Below are 19,862 nucleotides of genomic sequence, written 5' to 3'. Positions count from 1 at the left end.
GGCAGGGAGCAGTGATGGGGGGGCTGTGCAGCCTCTGGCAAAGCCCAGCACCTGAGGCCGTCCCTCCTGGCAGGGCTGGTGCAAGCCCTGGAGGGTGACGAGCCTCCAGGAGCACCACACGAGGTCCGTCCTGTGGGACTGGGATGTGGTACCCAGTGCTGTTGGCTGAGGGGCTCCCCCGTTCCCTTTGCTGTGGTCCCCAGTCCCAGGGCAGGGCTACCAGTGCATGGGGACAGGACTGGGAGCAAGGCCACAGGGACCTGGCTGGGTCCCAGCATCACTGCCCTGCCTGGACCATGGCAAAAGGGCAGTGCCAGCATTGGTGGCTGGACCGGGGGAGGAAGGACAAGCATGTGTCCCCTGCTGGGGACAGCCTGAGGGACAAGCTGGGGTTAGAAGGTGTCCAGTTACCTCCCCACCTGGGGCTCAATGGTGAGGGACAAGCCACAGCAGGGACAGGGTGACCATAGGCAGGGCTCCATACAGGGTGGGTGCCCACCCCCAGTGGCACCGGGGGTGCCCGTGGTGGTGTGCACGTGTGAATGGTCACAGCCACGCCTCCTGGTGCATCTGGGGCTGGGGACTGCCCCGGGTGACCGTGGGACGGGGTCAGTGCCCGCGCAGGCAGGCCTCCTGCCACACCAGCTGCAGTTTGCAGGACAAAGGTGAAGCCATTTCGCGCCGTAAACGCTTGCAGCAGAGAGGCACAGGGCAGGTGGGGCTGGCCAGAGGCCGCGGAGCTCGTGACAAACCATTTATGGTTTCTCGGCTCGGGACACCCAGGTGTGCCCCTGCCCGGGCTGACGTCACTGGCCATGAGGCTGGGGGAGGAAGAGGAACTGTCCAGTCCGTGGCCAGGAGTGAAGGCCACAGTGACGTGCCACGCCGGCTGCGTGCAGCCCAGCAGGTAGGCACGGCCCGATGCCAGGCTGCGCGTGGCAGGGGCAGAGCCACATCCCCGAGGCTGGCTGGCCACGCCAGGCCCTTACGCATTTGGCCAGAGAGCAGGATGCACCCAGCCCTACTTGGGGAGGAAGATGCTGCCACGGGGTGATGCAAAGCCTCGTGCTGCACGGCTGGTCCAGGCACACACCTTGTGCCCAGAGCTGGACATGCTGCTGGAGCTGTGGAAGCCCCCCCAGGACCCAGGGGGCACCTGAGCCCCAGCGCTGGGGTCCCAACAAGGGCTCCCCCCTGCCTTGGGGCAGCAGGGCTTGGGGTTCCCCCGTACCAGCACCCCAGGAGTCTCCCAGCTGGTCCAGGCTGCCCCTGGCATGCCATGCTGCACCCTGCCTGAGGGCACGGAGCAGAGCAGGGCTGGGTGGCTGGTCCCCACTGAGCTGGCGGCAGTGCCACACACAGGCCAGGGAGCGGTGCCAAGGTCAAGGCAAGTGGCAGGAGGGATTTTGCAAGCAGAGCTCACTGTGCTGCACTGTGCCGGGGCAGCCGACTCAGTCCCCTGCTCCCCGCCATGCTGCACCGGCCAACAGGGCTGTGCTGGGCTCCCCAGCCCACCCCGCCACGTGCCACCGGCATGGCCCTGCACTGGGAGAAGGACTGTGGCTGGTCCCCGGCAGCCAGCATGCAGGCGGGATACAGCCCTCGGCAACGCTGGCTGATGCTGCCCCAGCCAGCCCCTGGCCACACCATGCCCATCCAGCCCAGGGTCAGCAGCTGGGTGGCACCCTGAGTACCCAGGGAGGGGGTCCAGGGCAAGGTCCGTAGCCCCACAGTGGGCCAGACCTGCAGGAGTGTGGGGGGGATGTGGGGAGCCCGGCGCCTTCCGGGAGTGCTCGGAGGACTCGTCTGACTGGTTCGCTGTCTCTTCCTGCACCCGGACAAGCCCGGGCCGGCGGGACGCTGAGCCACCGCCCAGCAGTGCCTGCTGGGGTGGGCGGAGAGTGGCCGCCCTGCCACAATGGCTGTGGGGACCCCCCAACTGAGGCCACGTCCACGGCATGTCAGTCCCCACTGGGAGAGGGGCTGCAGCCCCCCCTGGTCCCACACTGCCTTGTGGGGAGAGCGGCTGCCCCCCTCCCTGGGAGCACTGGGCCCCCCTCAGCCCAGTGGGGTGCAGGGTCAGGACCCGCACGGCTGCTCCCCTGCACCCACTGGGGCTGTGGGGCTGCTTGCACCCCACTCCTCCATAGACCCAGCAACACCCCCCTTCCATGTGGCCCCCATCCCCAGCAGGTCCCCGGTTGCAACCCCCTCCCCACACATCCCCTCGCCTCCCTGGAAGCATGGAGGGGGAACCAAGGGCATCCCCCCCCCACCCCGCAGGAGCTGCCGCGCAGACAGGCGTGTGCCAGATCCCCCTGACGCCAGCAGGAGCTGGCATGCCCGGCAGAGCCAGACGTGCCGGGGGGGGGGGGGGGGGGGGGGCGGGCAACGTGGGGATTCCCATGGGGCTCCAAGGCACATTGGGGTGCCAGCCCACAGTCACTCACCCCGCGCAGCCAGTGAGGGTGGTGAGGAGGGGGTCTCCTGCACCCACTCCTCCCCAGGCTGCTCCCAGCCACCACACCCCAGCACCTCCCAGGGATGCGTGCCAAGGGTACTGCCCGCACCACCCTTACCTGCGGGCGCTGCCTGCTGTCCGTGCTGTCCTCCGGTGGGCAGCACCGGGTTCCTGCTGGATGCTCCACGCCAGTGCTCGGGGGTCGATGGGAAGCAGAGCCAGCGAGAGGTGGGGGGATCGCCCCGCATCCCCCCAGGGTGCCCTCGCTGCCAGAGGCACCGAGCCCATGACTGGAGCTGTCATGCCCAGGGCCGGCGAGGCGGGTGGCACAGTGAAGGTCGGCACCTGGCACTCACTGCCTTCACCTGACCCCCTGCCCCAGCCAGAGCCCACTGCGCTGGAGGGCAGGGCTGGCCAATGGCTGGCCAGGAGCGCTGCACGGTGCCGGGACAGGGATCGTTTTTTTTTATCCTTTTATTTTATTTTTTTTTATAGACTAAGAGCAGAATATGAAAATCACCAGCCAAAGCACTTGAAAAAAAGGTTGAGATTGTTTTTTTGTTTTGTTTTTCCCCAAAAAGTGTCTGTGCGTTTGCATAGGTCAGGTCTTCACGGAAGACGAGGAAAATCCAACACGTTCAACTATGTACAAGCCAGCCCAGGGCCAGCGCCGCTGCCTATGGTACAGTATAGATATATCTATATAGTCTCTCTCTGTACAGTATGTATAGATCTCTATATAGGTATGTACAGGCTGCCCAGCCCTGGGGGTCCCTGCCCTCACCAGGCTCCCCAGCCCGGCACTGCCTCCTAGCCACAGGGCACTGGGTGGGCTGCGGGCAGGACTCTGTGGGCAAGACTCCGCACTGTGGGACGGTGTTGGTAGAAGATGCAGTGCACACAGCAGCACCGAGCCGCATCCTTGCAGACGTGGCTGCAGCCATTGGTGGGGGGGGGGGGGGGCGTGTCCCAGCTGGGATCGGCGCGTGCCACAGCCCCCTGCCCCATGGGACGGCTCTCCGGGCAGGGGGGTGGTGGTGCAGAGGGGACGGGTGGTCCCGTGGTGGTTTCCCGCTGGCTCTCACGAGGGGCAGCAGGTCGGGGGGGTCCCCACTCGGCAGAGTTGTGCTGGCCGGGCCCCCACCAGCGCCAGAAGCTAGGAGGCCAGCAGCGTCATGAGGAAGAGCGCGGCAGCCACGGCCAGGGGCAGGTGTTCCCGCTTGGGGCTGGTGCCACTGATGCTCTTCTCCAGCTTGGGCATCTCCGGGTTGAAGTTGTCTGTGGGGAAGAGGGAGAGGGTGAGGGTGGCCCCGAACCCCCAACCCGCAGCTGGGACTGCCCTGTGGGCGGTGGCAGGGGGGCGGACATGCGGCGCTGTGGGGCTGGGGGCTCTGCCCAACTCACCCAGGTCCTCGATCTTCACCTCAGGTCGCAGGGTGAACTGCGGCAGGGTGGGCACCAGCTTCTCCCCCAAGTGCGACGCTGCAAAAGGGAGAGAGGGGACGGGGGTGGTCACGCTCCCTGGCCGCCTTGCACCACAGCCCCTCCTGGGAGGGATGGGGGACCCGGGAAGGATGGGGGGACCCACCGGCAGGCCACGCTGCCCCCCACTTGCCTGCAGCCCCCAGGCCCAGCACAGGATTACTTACTGGAGGCGCAGCACACAAACACCTTCATCTTCAGGCAGGCCCGGTGGTGGTTGTGTGTTGGCGTGGCTGCAAGGCAAGAGCGGGCTGGGGTGGCTCCGCAGCGGGTGACCCCAGCCCCTGGCACCCAGAGGCTCAGTGGGTCAGGGCACGGTGGGGTCTGGCCCTGCCTGGGGGTGTGGTCCGGACTGGGGGGATGCAGCAGTATCCCCATCCTGCACTCTGAAGCTGCACCTGTATCAGCACCCTGCATCCCCACCCTGCACCCCCCAGCACTCTGATTTTTGCACCTGCATCAGCATCCGCTGAACCCCAATCCTGCATCAGCACCCCCCTCCTGCACCAGCACCCTGCACCAGCACCCCCACCCACATCCTCATCCTGCTTCCCTGTACCCCCATATTTCCCCACACCCCCATCTCACCCCTGCATCACAACCCCCCCTGCAGCCCCAAGCCTCCCCACACCCCCCTTCCACCCCACACCTCCATCCCTGAGCTCAGGGTGCCCACTCCTGGGGGGGGCTGCAGCCACCCAGCCAGGGGGGTGCAGGGGGACCAGCCCAGGGGGGTTGGCATGGGGGGTCCAGGCCAGGGTGGGGACGGAGAAGGGCTCAACCGGGTGGTGTGGTGCAGGGGGACCAGCTGGGGTGGGATGCGGGGGACCCAGCCGGGGATGGGGGGGGGGCTGTGTGGGGGTCCCACCCCAGTGCCCCACATACAGATGTAGTAGTACTCCTGCCCCGCGCGGAACTCGTAGCCCAGCGAGAAGGCGCTGTAGCGCTGGAACTTCTCCGAGAACTTGATGGGGCTGTGGGGCGCGTGGGGCCGGTTGCACTCCCAGCGCTTGAAGCCCTGGCTGGTGTTGCAGGTGTGGTAGCCCTCCGCGTTCACCATGTAGAGCACGTACTGCTCCAGCCGGTGTTCGGGCACTGAGGCATTGTAGTGTGGGCAGTAGATGTCCAGGTAGTCATTGACGTTCACCTGCACCGTGTAGCCCTCCCGCCGCAGGCTGCAAGGGAAGGGGGGCATGGGGGGTCAGGGACACCCCCCGCACTTTCCCAAACACCATCCCCGTCCTCAAAAGGGACCCGGACGCTAGAGAACAGGGAGGTCCCAGAGCAAGGACCCTGGGGGAGCAGCGGTATCCCCCTGCTCAACCTCTATCTGGAGCCCCTGACACACGAGGGACCCCACGCAACCTCAGCCCCACGGACCCGCAGCACGGCATCACTGTCTCCGGGGGATGCGGGCCAGCCTGGGGCGGGAGGGACGCTGGTGGAGACGGATGCTATGGGTGCCAAGCCACATGGACGGGTGGGACACCTGCAGGAACACGGGCGCACAAGACGGCGCTGCTGGGTGCTGCTGGGAATGTGCCGGTGGCCTTGAGGAGGGGACAAACACACCGGGACAGACAGACTGACCCGGACATGGTGCTGATGGGCAGCAGGGTGCTGCAGGCACCGGGAACCCTGTAGGACACAGCTCCTGGTCCTCACCATGCAGCCCTGGGTGCGGGGGGCGGGGCCCAGGGCCCGGGTGTTCCCCAGCTCCAGCAGCCTAGAGCAGACCCACCGCGGCTGCCCACCATGGACCCAGCCCTGCCACGCGCCACAGCTCAGAGAGAGGATTTCTCACCCTGCTCTGGCTAATCCCGTTAGTTCGTTAATGCCATAAAGGGTGGCCCTGGGGGAGCCTCATTTACATTGATTAGGAGCGGCAATCCCCTCAGATCCACTCAGGAGAGGCTCCGCTGGCTCCTAATCCGCGCCCGATGGAAATCCCGGCCGCGGTAATCCTCACTGCCGTGCTGACCCACTGCTCCTGCCAATTAATTACGAGCCAGCACTGTGAGGCGCTGGCTCTGCACCGAGCTGCTGTGGCAGCACCAGACCCTGACTGGACCTCGCTCCACCGCCCAGCTCAGCGGCGGTAGTGCCTCCCTGCACCGTGCCGCTGTGGCCCCCCAGCCCTGCTGCATTGGGGGTCCCTCACCTGGCTCCCCTGGCCCATGGCCCACAGCATCCTGGCACGCGTGGCTGGACTCCTTGCAGTGCATTGCTCCGGCTCAGTGCTCCTTTCCCCGCCTGTCAGGGCAAACCTGGGTCCACCAGTCCTGGACCCAGCACTTGGGGTCCCCTTGCCCCATGGGGGGTCCCACCACCCCCCCCGAGTCCCTGCCCGCAGTGGAGCCAGCTTCCTTGGTCTCCCCGGCAGGGCTGGGCAGGCAGCGGGCAGGGCTGTGCGTGCAGACGCCCCAGCACCCTGCCAGGGCCTGCGGCACCCTGGCACACAGCACCCCAGAAGCCAGGTGCCAGAGAGAACACCAAAGGGGGACCCAAGCAGTGCCACCTCCCCGCTTGGGGCTGCCGCTGGCACTGGGGGGCCATGGGGGGACCAACAGCAGACCTTGTCACCCGTGGGGCAGGGAGAAAAGCCCCACGCGGCACCTCCCTCGCCGCGCAGCCGCTATTCCCCAGCCCAGCCCGGCACCCACCGGCCGCTGGGCAACTCCTCCCCCAGCAAGGTGCTGAGGCAGCCACCCTTGCTCCGTGGGGTGCCGGGACCTTTCATCTTCCCCCTTTGATGTGGTGGGAATGGGGGGGGGGGGGGGGGAGAGAAAAAGGCTTGTTATTAAAGAAATGGCCCTGAGGAGAAAATTGCAATTAACTCCGTGCAGGACGCAGGGCTGGGACGCCAGCGTGCCCCAAGCCAGCTGCCCCACACCGGGTCGGGCGCCTGGCTGTGCCAGGGGAGCGAGGGACCGGAGGAAGCACATTCCCCAGGATCGGCCCTGGCTGTCTGCACCCACAGGAGTGACACCTGGCTCCATCTCCTGCCGTGCCAGGGGAAACCCGGTGCTGGGGAGCTGTACCCCCCCCCCCCCTTCCCCTGCGGCACCCAGTGCTGAGGCACACACGCCCCCCCCGGGACGCCACGCTGGGGCTTGTTAAGAAGCGTGGCTCCTGATAAACAGCCTCATTAATGAGCACAGCCCCATGCGGCACCAAGGTCTCCCCCTGGGCTGGGGCACACCAGCACGGCAATGGACAGGTACAGGGGACCCCAGATCGTGTGGTGGAGGCTGGCAGCCCTGTTCCCCATGGCGGTAAGCCCCATGGCAGTAAGCCCCACAGACATCGCCGGCCGCTGCTGTGTGCTGGAAGCTTGCAGGCATCAGAGCATCGTCACGAGCTGGGAGGGGCTGGAGAACGGTCCCAAACAGGTAGAGCCATGGGGCTACCATGGCCCGGGGCACATCCAGGGGGACTCCGGCAGCAGCTTCGACCACAACACTGTGTTCCTGCCATGCTCAGCTCCTGCACTGTGACCACCAGTCCCGCCGGTGCAGACCAGCACCCCACACAGCTGGATGCCCCCAAATCCTGGCAGCCCCAATGCCATCACCGGAACACCCCAAGCTGTGCCTGCAGCACCATTCGGGAGCGCAGGGTAGGCAGAAGCACATGCCTGGCCCAGCCCCAGCAGCAGGCAGGGAGCCCATGGGCCCTGTTTTCGGGCAGAAGGATGGGAACAGACACCCAGAGTGAGGGTCTCAGCCTCCTTTCTCACTGACACCCACCCCAGCACGGGCATGGGCTGCCTGGTCCCTGTAACTATTGGGAAGGCCCAGCAACAGAGACCTGGGTTGGGACAGTCCCCCCGGCCTCCCAGGCTCCAGCTACACCACAGAGGCCAGCGGGGCACAGCGGGCTCCGGCAGTGCCCAAAGGGTTAAGCACGGGAGCAGAACAGGCAGCATCACTTCTGCACGACTGGATTTTTAGAGCAGGGCTTTACAAGGCAGTGGTACCTTCCAGCAGCCTGTCGGTGCTGGGTAGATGGATGTCCCCTGGCAGAACTGTCCCAAGCGCAGGCTGCGCTCGGCACCCACCAGCCCCGCACCGTCGGGACCCCAGCTACCTGGCAAGCCACAGCCACTGGTGAGCTGGGCAGCTGCTCCGCTCCCATCTGCTGTGATAGATCTGGGCTGAGTGCTGCACGCTCGCTGATGCACTGCTAAGGAGCGCCTGGTGCACTGCAGCACAACCTGGGCACGGCAGCAGCTGCACGGGACGGGGGGACCAGACCCCTGCCCGGACCCCCGTGCTGCAGAGGGTCATCCCTACAGTGCGGGAAAGGCCTGGAGGGCGGCAGGGCTGGAGCTGGGCTCAGCATCCCACGTTGGTGGTGCCAGCGGTGAGGACAGGGGCAATGCAGAGTGTCCCCCCGTGCGGGTGACAGCATGGTGCCCCCCTGCACTGGGTGCCAGGGCGGACCCCACCCCCCACCCCAGCCCAGCCGGGCCCTTTGTTTGGCTCCAGCAGCTTCGCCCTTTCGGCACGTCTGGGGCCCATCGATCAGCTGGTGAACAAAAAAGTGCCATTGATTTACGTGGTCCCCCTTCCAGTCACCCCACGCAACAGCGAGAGGTGAAGGCACATCAATTGCCGCGGTCAGTCCACCCTGATGGATGGAGAGACAGACAGACAGACTGTCTGTGCCCATCGCTCAGCCGCTGGGGAGACAGGCGGCTCAGCCTGGGCCCCCCCTCCGTGCCAGCCCTCCCCACGCAGACAGCACTGCACAGTCACGGCACCCAGACGGCCGCGCACACGCACGCTGGCTCGGCAGACAGCGCCTGCAACACAGCCCACGCGCACGGGTGGCACGGCGCCACGGCACAGCCCCCCCCCATCCTCCCCCCAACTTGCCTGGCGCAGCTGCAACGTGCGGGCGCAAAAGGCATCGCCGGCACACAGCGTCCCTGGGGCCACCTCCCCACTCAGGGAATCGGGGCTCCTGGGAAGACGGGAGCTGCTGCCTGGGGACATGGCAGTGGGTGAAGGGACTGTGGGTGCCATGGGGCAGCACCCACCCCAGGGTGATGGGCACAGCCCTCTCTGAGCACCCCGGGACCCCCAGCACTGCCCTACAGGTGCCCCCGGACCCCCCTGTCCCCATCGACGGCCATGCAATCCCTTTAATCCCCACTAAAGCCTGTACCTTCCCACTTTGCTAACAAGATCAATGAGGTTTCTAATTGGGTTTTAATTAAACCATCAATCTGCAACCAGTGACTCAATTACCAGCCTGGGCAGGAGCGGGTGGCCCTGGCCCTGTTGAACCCCGGGACAGCCCCCACACCCCGATGCTGGGGCCCCTTCTCCCACAGGAACCCCGCGGGCCCCAGCCATGATGCTGGGGCTCAGTGCCGCCCGGCATGGTGACTCATGGGGCACAGCACCCTCTGTCCCCGGGCAGCAGCTCCTGCCAGTGCCACAGCCAGCACCCACGGGTGGCCAGTGGCTCTGTGCCCCACAGGTACCAGCCTGGGGGGGCACAGCTGTGGGGTCGGGGGTGGTGGAGCCCCCCAGCACACCCAGGGATGCTGCAGCTGGTGAGGCTCGGTAATTAGCCGCTGAGAGGTGTAATCACCACCTTCCCCACCTCCAGCCCCGCAGCTGGACACAACACCACGGCGGGATGGGGAACTGCCCCCCCCCCCCCCCGGCATAACTGCCCTGCACGCTGCAGCACCTCCTGCCCAATGCCCCCGGGATCTGCCAGGGCGAGGGGGTCCCTCCTGCTGCAGGCGACGACATCCCCAGCCCCACTAGTGCCAGCGGATGCAATGGAGGAATCTGGCAGGGCACAGCCCCGATGTCAGGGTCCAGCAGCTGCAGAGGACCCAGGAGTCCGGGTACCCCCAGGCCCCCCTGGCGGGCGCAGAGCAGCAACATGGCTCCTTTCCCGCGCGAGACGCTCCCCCGGGAGAGGCTGCTCTGCACAAGGGCTCTTGAGAGCCCGCTCCAGCTCTCACCGCTTGGAACACAAAGTCAGCCAGATAAAAGCTGCCTTGAAGAGGCGAGCGTGGCAGCAGCGCCAGTGGCTGGGGGGGCTGCATTCAATGCTGACCCCTCCCCGTGCACAGGTGGGCTCCGACCTGCCTGCCTCAGCCGGGCACCAGCACCCCATGTACCCCTGTCTTACAGCCACCCTGCTCTGCCCGCTTCACAGCACCGGGCACCCCGAGGCCTAAGGCACCAGCACCCTCAGTCCCCGCACCGGAATCCAGGGCGCAGCGTGGCTCGCCCCAACCCACTCTGAGGGACTCCCAGGGGCCACAGGAGCATCGGAGGGAGCTGGCCTGTGCCCATGCACAGAAACAAACCATTGTCCCCACCTTGGCATCCAGAACACCCAGCAGGGAGGTGGCATCCCACACACATCGGCACGCCGGGGCCCAGCGCGCCTGGGGACACCCCTAGGAGCCCCCAGTCACACACCATGGGGCATCCCAGGGATGCAGCTGGCCCCCCCCAAATACCAGCGCTGGGCAGGATGTGGCCTTCTTGCACTTTCACCGTATGCCACCATGCCTGTTCCCAGCAGGACTTGGGAGCAGAGGGCAAGGACCGTCCAAGGATCATCCCACGCCCCCAGGGCTCACCAGCTGCCACCAGTGGAGATGATGGGACAGATGGAAAGTGTAGCCAGACCAACAACCTGGCTGAGCAAGAGCAGGCACCTCTGCTGCCTGAGCCTCGGATCCCACCTTTGCACCTCCCCTGGGCTTCGCTGTCAGCACCCAAAACCTGCTGCAGGACAGGTGCCCTGCCCACTCGGTGGCCCTCCCGGCCCACCAACACCACCAGCCGCCTGCTGTGGTGGCCAGGGGGACCGGAGGAGCACAGCCACATGCCCATGGGGGATGAGCTACCGCCAGCCCCCTGCTCCCCAAGGCGTTGCCGGGACCCCGGGTGCTGCAAGTGGGCTCCACAGGGCAGCCCCTTGCTCCATCCTCCGGCCAAGGGGAGCCGCAGGGGCACCCCGCACAGCAGGAGATGCAATAAATTTCTGGGGTGCCTGGTGCAGCCCCCAAGGAGCGGCCCGCAACTGAGCCTGCCGGCATCCCCCCCTCCCCGGAGAGCCCCATGGGGCCGCGCAGGGCTTGTTTATTGCTCTGATTGCAGCGGGGTTGCTGGGATTTGCAGGCTGCGGCCCAGGGAGCCTAATTCCCCCCATAATTTATCTAATCCAGACACTTTGCCGCGCGGCTATAATTGCGGCCAAGCTGCCGCACTGCCTAACAATAAATATCAGCGCTCCGGAGTCCCTGGGACACATCTCTGCCGCAGCCGCCCCCACCGCGCTGCCCGTGCCCTGAGCCGGACGCTCGCAGCCGCGCCAGAGACGCGTGCGCAGCGGGTGTGGGCGTCTGGCTGCGACACCCCCATCTTGGCATGGCGGGCACACTGCTGGCACCCCCTCCGCCCCATCCCCCAGGAGGTGCTGGGGCAGCATGAGGGTCACGGCACACGGCTGCAGGCGATGGGGTGGGGAGAGGAGGCCCCTTGGTTGTGGCAGGGTGAGGGCGGGGGCACGGGAGCCTCCCACCCACCGAGGTCCCGGCAATGTCATGGCATGGGGACAAGGCCAGCGAGCGAGCGGGGTCTGGCTGGAGAAGTGGGGTGTGGGGGGATGCCTGAGCACAGCAGGGTGAGCCGAGCGCCTCGCCATTGTGCTGCGCCTCAGCACGTCGCACACACGCACAATTTATGGGGCCCGAGCTTCCGCCTGGCAACACAATCTCAATGGGAGGGGAAGGAGCTGCCAGGGGGGACGCCCCCTCCCGCACAAAGGAGCACTGGGCGGGGGGGAGCCCGCGGGACCCCCAGCACTGAGGGGTACTGGGGGATGCTCCGGCCGGGCGCACGTCCCTGCCACACCCCTGAGCACTCGCAGTGGCAAGGGATGGGCGATCGCAGCGGGAGCAGATCCCCGATCCCTGTGGAGGGGTCCACGGACCCACCATGGACACGCGGCCCCCCCCCCCCTTCCCGGGAGGGGCTCAGCCCAGCCGTGCCCATTGCCACCCCAAAGCCCACACGGTGCCCGCTCCCCTCCGGTGCGGCTGTGCCAGCCCCAGGTGTGGGTGTCACGCACCCCACACAGCCGGGCAGCCCACCCCCGGGGGGGGGCGAGGGCAGGGCGCAGTCCCCCCCCGGCACAGGGCACGAGGGAGGTGCCGGCGGCGGGGGGCCGTAGCCACTGACCACCTGGGCTCCTGGCGGCTCAGCGCCCGGCGGCCGTGAGCGCGACGGCAGTTTCCGCACCTCCGCTCGGCCCCCCTCCCCCCCGGAGCCCCCGGCCCCGCCAACCTCGGCTGCTGCCCCAGGGATGGCACCGCTGCCCGCCCAGGCGAGGGGTGGGGGGAAAGGGGAGGGGGGGTGCGGCGGGCACCCGGTGGGCCCCCCCCGCCGCCGCCGCGCCGCTGGTGCCGCTCCCGCGCCCAGACAGGCGGGGGGCGCGTCTGGCGGCGGGGTCGCCGCAGAGGGACCCCCGGCCCGACCCAGCGCACGGAAAGGGGGGGAGGCCCGGCCGTCCTCCTCCCGCGGCACCCCGGTGCCCGCCGCGGGGGGGGTCAGCGCCGTCGAGGGAGGGGGGGGGAGCGGAGGGCGCGGCCCCCGGTGTCACCGACCCGCCCGCACCGGGAGCCGCCGAGCCCCGCTCCAGCGGCAAGCCCGACCCCGCCGACGCCCGCGCCCCGCCCGGCAGCGCGGCCCCGGGGACCCGAGCCCCCGCCGGTCGCGTCGGACCGGCCCGGGCGGCTGTCCCCCGCACCCCCCCCCGGAGCGGCCCCCGCCCCCGCGGGCAGGGCGAGGTGCGCGGGGGCGGGAGGGGCAGCGCACCGGGACCGGGGGAGGGGGGTCCGGCAGCCCCGCCCGCACGGGGGCGCCGCGCGGACACTGGCACCGGGGGGTCCCGCAGTCCCGGCGCGCACGCCCCCGACCCGGTGTCGCCCCCCCCCCATCCGCCGCCGCCCGCCGCCGCGCGCATCCTTCGGCGCGATCCCCGGCGCGCCCCCGCCGCGTCGTTCCCGGCGGCGCCCCCCGCCCGGCCCCAGGGACGCCCCCACCGCCTGCCGCTACCGGTACCGGCAGCCTCCCCCGCGCTGCCCGGCGCCCGCCCCGCACTCACTGCAGGTTGGAGCTGTTCCAGTGCACGGCGTGACGGTTGCCCAGGGCTCCCGGTGGCCCCCGGCCCGGCAGCAGCAGCAGCAACGGGAGCAGGGGCAGGAACGCGGGCAGCCGAGCAACCATCCTGCCGCCGCCGCGGAACCCGCCGCGATCTCAATGAATGGAGGAGAACCGAGCCGGAGCCGCCCGCGCCCCGCGCCCCCGGCGCCCAGCTCCGCCCCGCGCGCGCCCGCCGCCGCCGCGCCCCCCCCCCGCACGCGCGCGCGCGCCCCCGCCCCCGGCCCGGGTCTGCCAGCACCGACACCGGCAGCGGTACCGGCAGCGGCACCGGGTGGCTGGGACCGGGGCCGCACCGGGTTTGGGCTGAGGGTCCCCACGGGTGGGGGCACCGGGACCGGATCCTACCGACATTGGGGTCTCCCTGGGTGGGAGCATTGGGGCTCAGGGCACCGGCCCCCCGGGGTCCGTGCGGCTGGCAGAGCCGTGGGTTGGGGGCTCCGGGCCCCAGAGGGTTCTCGCGGTGCTGCTGCCAGTACCGTGGGGGTCACTTGTGTTCGCAGAGGGGTTTGGACACCCCGGGGACATGGAAGCAGGTGGGAGGGTGGGCACCCAGCCACTCGCCACTGGCATGGGTGGGCTGGGGCCAGCATGCCAGGGCAGTCCGGGTGCCAGAGGAGCACAGCCACAGTGCCAGGCTCTCCCGCCTGCCCCATCCTGCCCCAGAAGCCTGCATGTGGCCGAGCTCCCACCCATGGGGGGCTGGCCCACACCCCTGCCTCATTTCCCCCCAAGGGTCTGTGGGGCAGAGGTACCCAGGGAGCTGCCGGCAGCCGCAGGGGCAGTGGGTGCTCCCCAGGTGCCGGTTCCCACTGGCCACATGGGAAGGGATTGAGCTGGGTGCCAGCTCCAGCTGCCCGTCCTCGGCAAGATCCCTTAGCAACTGCCTGGCGGTCCCATGTGCCAGGTGATCCACGCCCCAGCACACGTGTCCACACACGAGCACGCTCACACCGGCGCGGGCACACACAGCTCACTGTGAGCTCCCTTGCAGGAGCGCACCCGAGCGTGCACATGCTGCCGGCACCGACCCGATGACCCCTGTTCCGGCAGTGCCCGCTTCGCACATGATCCAGAGATTTGGCAGCCCGAGGAGCTTGCAAACGAAACCAGGAGGCTATCGAAACTGCAGCTGGGCTTGCTGAGCCAGCCCTAGCTGCTCTGGGTGGGAGCCATCTTGCTGGAGTGGCGAGTGTGGCTGGGGCAGTGTGGGGCCAAACACCGAGTCCTCATGTCCCTCTGTCCCCACCACCTGGGCACGGCGGCTCCCAGGCCCTGGTAGGTGACATGGTGTAGCCCTGGGCTCGGGGCATCTGCTGCCCAGTGCCAAGGTTGCGGGGGTTTCTTGGCTCCCCAAAGCTGCCAGGGGAGCTCAGGGTGGGACTGGAGCCGCTCCCCCCTCAGGGCCCCTTTTTGGACTCCCTGACACCCCTTCGGACATGCGAATGTTGCCCCAGCCCATGGAGGGGGACAAGGATGGTGGTGGCCAGTGTCTTGCTGAGGACCCCAGGTCCCACTCAGTGCTGTGGGAGGCCAGCACTGGTGATGCCCATGGCAGGGCTGTGCCCCAGCCCCCATCCGCGCTGGAGGCACTGGGGGCCCAAGCCCCCTGCTGGAGCCCTGCCGGGAAGGGGGAGGGGGCCAGCGGAAGGGCCGGGAGGACCAAAAAAAGCCTCTATTAATTATTCATCCGGAGAACTGGAGTGAAGAAAACACAACACGTGGAAAAGGGCTCTGGCTGGCCCAGGGGGGTGGAGGCAGGGGGGGTGCTGGGGCTGGCAGGAGGGGGCTACCAGTGTCCAGGGCACCCAGGTGCCGGGGCATGGTGATGGCAGCAGCAGCAGCTCCCTCCCAGTGCACCCTGGGGCTGGGCATCCCAGGGGGGCTGTGCACCTCTGGAAGGGCCTGGCAGCACTGCGCTGCCACCATGGAAACGCCTTGGCTCGGCAAACCCATGGCAACACACACCTCCACATGGAAACCCCCCGCTCATGGCAACGTGCATGCTGCCGCCAGCACCCGCATGATGCCATGCTCACTACTGGGGACCCCCGCACCGGGGCACCCCAATGTGTGGGGCCACGGCAGGATGCACCCATGGGGATGGAGGGACCCAGGTGGTCGAACGCACCCTGTGCATCATGGCATGCACCCATGTGTGGGTGCCAGCGCTGGCCAGGCATCATCCCCGGGGCTTGGAGATAGAGCCCAGCTGCAGCAGCCGGCACATGGAGGGGGCTTGGCTGGGTTTTGCCGACTGCAGCAGGAGACGGCGTCTGTGGTGGGGACAGCTGGGGGACACTGCAAGCTGGGTGGCTTTGCTCTCAGAAGGACATGAGAGGCCTCAAGCTCTCCAGGAGAGCTGGGGCATGGAACAGCTCTGGTTCTGCCCCAGATCCGTGGCCCCCTCCCGCCCTGTCTCCTCCATCCCGTGCCCATCCTGCTGAGGGCCAGGAGGTTTCTGCTTGAAAGCAGGGGGGACCACAGCAAAGCCCTCCACCCACCGACTCGAGCAGGCAAGCCACGGGCAGTGGCTGTGCCCAGAGCAGGGTGGGCGCGGGGGTCCTGCTGGTTGCATGTGCCTGGCAGGGCAGGTGACCCGCTTCACCCGCCCTGGTTAATATTTAACTGCGGCTTCCTGTGACAGCATGTCGCAACCGCAGAGCCGAGCCAGCATTCAATAAATCATTGCGCTGGGCTGGGAGCTGGGGGGGGGGGAGCAGGGGGGGCAGTGGCGGAGCAGCGCCCAGCAGAGCCAGAGGGGGAGCCGATAAATAATTCATTAAATAAATAAACATGGCAAGAGCGTGGGGAGGAGGCAGGAGTGTAACCAAGAAAGGGCTCGGTGAACGCGGGCATGAAATATTCACCAGCCACACCTACAGGGCCCTGAACACGCTGAGCTCAGGGCTCCCAACCTGCCAGCAGGAGCCAGGTGCCAGCATGTGTCCAGCTGAACATGGCAAGAACATGCTAATGGCATGCAGAGCAGGTGGCCAGGGCCGCAGGGCACAGCACCTGGGTCAGGGAGCAGGTAGCCGGTGGTGCCGGCATGTCCGTGCAGAGCCAAGTGGCCCCCAGCTCCTGCCAGCGCTTAGCCGTACAAGTCAGCCAGCCCCATGCAGCCCCGTGCCGGTGCTCGGGCACGCTGCCAGCCTGCCATGGAGTGTGCCCGGCCAGCACACCTGGGGCAGGCTCACCACACACCGCATGCCCATGGGCTCGCAGCCGCCCTGCTCCTCGTTGCCCCTTTCCTTTTTTAATCTCGTGTTGGTCTTTAAATTTGAATGAAGGCCTCACGGATGGTCGCGCTGTGTCAGCGTCTTGGCGAGGACCTGGCAAACGCTGCCCCAGTGAGGGCGTGGGGTGCTGGCCCCCCCACACACCTGGGGAGACGGGGGACCCCCAGCCCTGGAAGCATCCCATGGGACCTCCTGGGGCTGCTTTGGGGCTGGGCTTGGAGTGATGGCAGTGTGATCCAAGGCAGGGATGTGGCATGGGGGAAGTGAAGATGTGTGGCAGTGCCACCAGCCACTGGACCACCTCCCTGGCAAGCCACAGGTCCAACCAGAGCGGCCTTATTCTGGGGGGGGGGGGCTGGAGGTGAGCCCCGCTACACAGATGGACATAGGAGTGATTCGTTAATTAGCACCTCAGTGGCTGGAGTTAATTGACATGGAGCTTGATGGCGCAGGATCATAGAGCAGGGTTAATTGCCAATGCAAAGCTGGCCGCCAGCAGCCCAGCCACGGCCGCGGGTGGGCGGCTGTGCCGGGTGGTGGCAGCGGCACAGAGCCGGGCTGTCGGAAGAAAAGAGCTTACTCACAGAGCTGCCGGATGAAGCCGTGCGTGGCTTCTGGCCCCGCCGCCTGCCAGCCCTGGGCTGGCTCACGGCGCTGGAGATGCTCCCGCTGCCCGGTGGGGAGGAAGTCACAGTGTCCCTGCCCTGGGTGCCGGGTGCCTGCTTGCCAGAAGCCTGGCTCCAGCGGGCTCCGCTGTGCCAAATCCCACCAGCCCTGGGCGTGCGGGCACCCAGATGAGGTGGCAGGTGCAGGCGGCCAGCTCCACATGGTTCCCATGGCCCAGCAGCCGTGGTCCCCTCACACCAGCCCAGCTCGCAGCTGTGCTGCTAGCGGGTGATCCCAGGTAGAAACAGGTCACCGCGCTGCGAGGCACAGACCAGCACCTATGTGCACGCCGCTCTCACCTTGGACCACCCTGTGGCACCGTGGGTGCCGGACTGGGGTGTGAGGCGGTGCCGGGGTCCCAGCTGCCCCCTCTGTCGCATCCCACGGCCTGGAAGCCCATGCGCTGGCGGCGGGGGCTACCTGGCAGGAAGCGCCTGAGTCAGCAGCCGGCACCGGGTGACTCAGCCAGCTCCTCTCCTCTCCTCCTGCATGGCAAACCTCCCTCCCGGCCTCAAGATCACTCCAATATCATCTGCTGACGGCAGCCCCAGCCTCTCTGGCCCCATCCCAGTACCTCTTGCTCTGGCATGACCATGGCAAGGATGTGCCGGTGGGCATGAGGGCCGTGCCGGGAGGGCACTGTCCAGCACCCAGCCCTGCTGCAGCACAGCTGTGGCAGCTCCCTGGGGAAGGGACAAGGACACGGAGCTGGGTCTGCAGCCGCTGGCTTGTCCCTGCTTGCCCTAGAGCCCAGCACTCCGCTTGCTCTGGCTGTGCCACCCCGGCATCCCCTGCACGGTGGCCAGGGGCTGCAGGGTCTGCACCATCTGGGGTGGGGGCTACAGCCTGCTGCCCCCCCCAGCACCCGTCACACCCGGGCAGGCAGTGGTGGCGGTGGGCAGAGTGGTGATGGAGAGCCAAGCACAGGGCTGATGGCCCATGCTGAGCCCCGCTGTTCCAGCAGCTGCAGGAGCACCTGAGCACACAGCGGGCATGGGGCTACCACACACCCCAGCCCCTCCGAGGGACCTGCACCCCAGACTTGCCCTTGCCAGAGCCCTGACAGGGTCTTGCAGCATCCCTGGGGCTCAGCCCTGCTCAGCCGCAGTGGCATCTCACCGTCCCTGAATGCTGCCTGTGCCTGGGCCGCACTGGCTCTGTCATTGCTGCCCGTGCCCGGGGTGCCTGTGTGCAGCTGAGGGCGAGTGCATGGGGGTGCGCGCAGGAGCGCACATGCTGGGGCTGTCGGCGTGTGCAGGGGCTCCTTGGTGTGTCACCGTGCTGGCGGCTGTGCTCATGGTGCTGTGGCCCCGGGGTGCCCTGGGCACTGGAGTGTTTGGGCACAGGCTGGCTCCATGGGGGTGCTGGGAGAGGTGTGAGGGGTGATGGAGCTGTCAGCAGAGCATCTGTGGGACTGGGCAGGGGCCTGGCCTGCAGTGGCAGGTCAGATCCAGCACCCATACTGGTACAGGATGGCAGTGCCAGAGCCCCCACCAGCCCAGCTCCAGGCCCGGTGGCAGATCTCTGTGCTGTCCATTACCAGTGCTTAAGTGACGTTAATCCGATCGAGGGGTGACATGCAGCATCAATATCCTGCTCCCGCCATACATAGATCATACTGCAATTACCATGTGTGGCTGCCAGGACCAGGAGCACTGGAAGAGGGGGAAGGGAGTGACATGGGGGGGGGGCAGTCTGGGGGTGATGGGGACAGGTCCATGCTGTGACCTGCCCCAGGTTGTCCCCATGCTCCTGCCTTGACCCTGCAGGTGATGATGCCAGGGGAACCGCAGCCTCTCGGTGCCCAACAGGGGCTGGGGATGGGTGCAGGTGTCCCGGGGGACATGGGAGCCATCCTGGGGACTCCCAGCTGGCACTGAGCTCAGCGGTGCGGGGCTACTCCAGCTCTGCCCTGGGGATGTGCAACCAGCTCTGGCATTGCCCACCCATCCCTCGGGGACGGCCTGTCCCTGTCCCATCCCGGGCTGGAGCCACGGTAGTGGGTGACCCCACCGGCCTGGGCTCGGGGAGAGGGGCCGGATGCACACAGTGACCCTGCTCTGCTGCGCCCTTGGTGCCAGGCAGAAGCGCAGGGAAGCAAACGAGCTAATAAATTGGGGGGTGGCGGGGGGGGCTCGGGATAAAGCATGCAGGCACAGGAGATTTCAGGGCCTGAAATATTCATCAGGTTTGATGTGGCGCCCACCGTCACGCCAGCCATGAGTGATGGCGCGGGGTAGTTTTAATAATGCATCGCTTATAAAAGGCTTGTGAGAGGGGCTGGGGGCAGGGGCGAGGGCGGCCATGGCTCAGCGCTCACCTGAGACGCAGCAACCCAGCAGGGACCACAGAGAAAACGGGTGGTCCCTCCACCGGCTGCAGCCACCCCAGCCCCATGCTGCCGGCCAGGCAATGCCACAGGGCTGGGATTTGAGTGCTGTCGTGGTTTAACCCCAGCCAGCAACTAAGCACCACGCAGCCGCTCACTCACTCTCCCCCCACCCAGTGGGATGGGGGAGAAAATCGGGAAAAAAGAAGCAAAACCCACGGGTTGAGATAAGAACAGTTTAATAGAACAGAAAAGAAGAAACTAATAATGATAAGGATAACACTAATAAAATGACAACAGCAATGATGAAAGGATTGGAATGTACAAATGATGCGCAGTGCAATTGCTCACCACCCGCCGACCAGCATCCCACTAGTCCCCGAGCGGCGATTCCCCGCCCCCACTTCCCAGTTCCTATACTAGATGGGACGTCACATGGTATGGAATACCCTGTTGGCCAGTTTGGGTCAGGTGCC

The 19,862-nt window shown here is 67.2% G+C and overlaps 1 protein-coding gene across 1 annotated transcript; it reads right to left on the bottom strand.

Moving 5' to 3' along the window:
* Positions 1-2,993: 2,993 nt before the first annotated feature.
* On the bottom strand, positions 2,994-13,310 carry EFNA3 (ephrin A3). The gene is made up of 5 exons (XM_030025824.1): positions 13,094-13,310; positions 4,829-5,118; positions 4,111-4,176; positions 3,866-3,943; positions 2,994-3,739 (listed from the first exon to the last, which is right to left on the bottom strand). Exons 1-5 carry the CDS (start codon positions 13,213-13,215, stop codon positions 3,618-3,620), a joined length of 678 nt encoding a protein of 225 aa, XP_029881684.1. The 5' UTR covers positions 13,216-13,310; the 3' UTR covers positions 2,994-3,617.
* Positions 13,311-19,862: the final 6,552 nt, after the last annotated feature.

This window comes from Aquila chrysaetos, chromosome 9, assembly GCF_900496995.4.
Source record: "Aquila chrysaetos chrysaetos chromosome 9, bAquChr1.4, whole genome shotgun sequence".
NCBI classification, from domain to species: domain Eukaryota; kingdom Metazoa; phylum Chordata; class Aves; order Accipitriformes; family Accipitridae; genus Aquila; species Aquila chrysaetos.
Note: the sequence above shows the minus strand (reverse complement) of the source record. Positions and strands in the feature narration are given on the sequence as shown.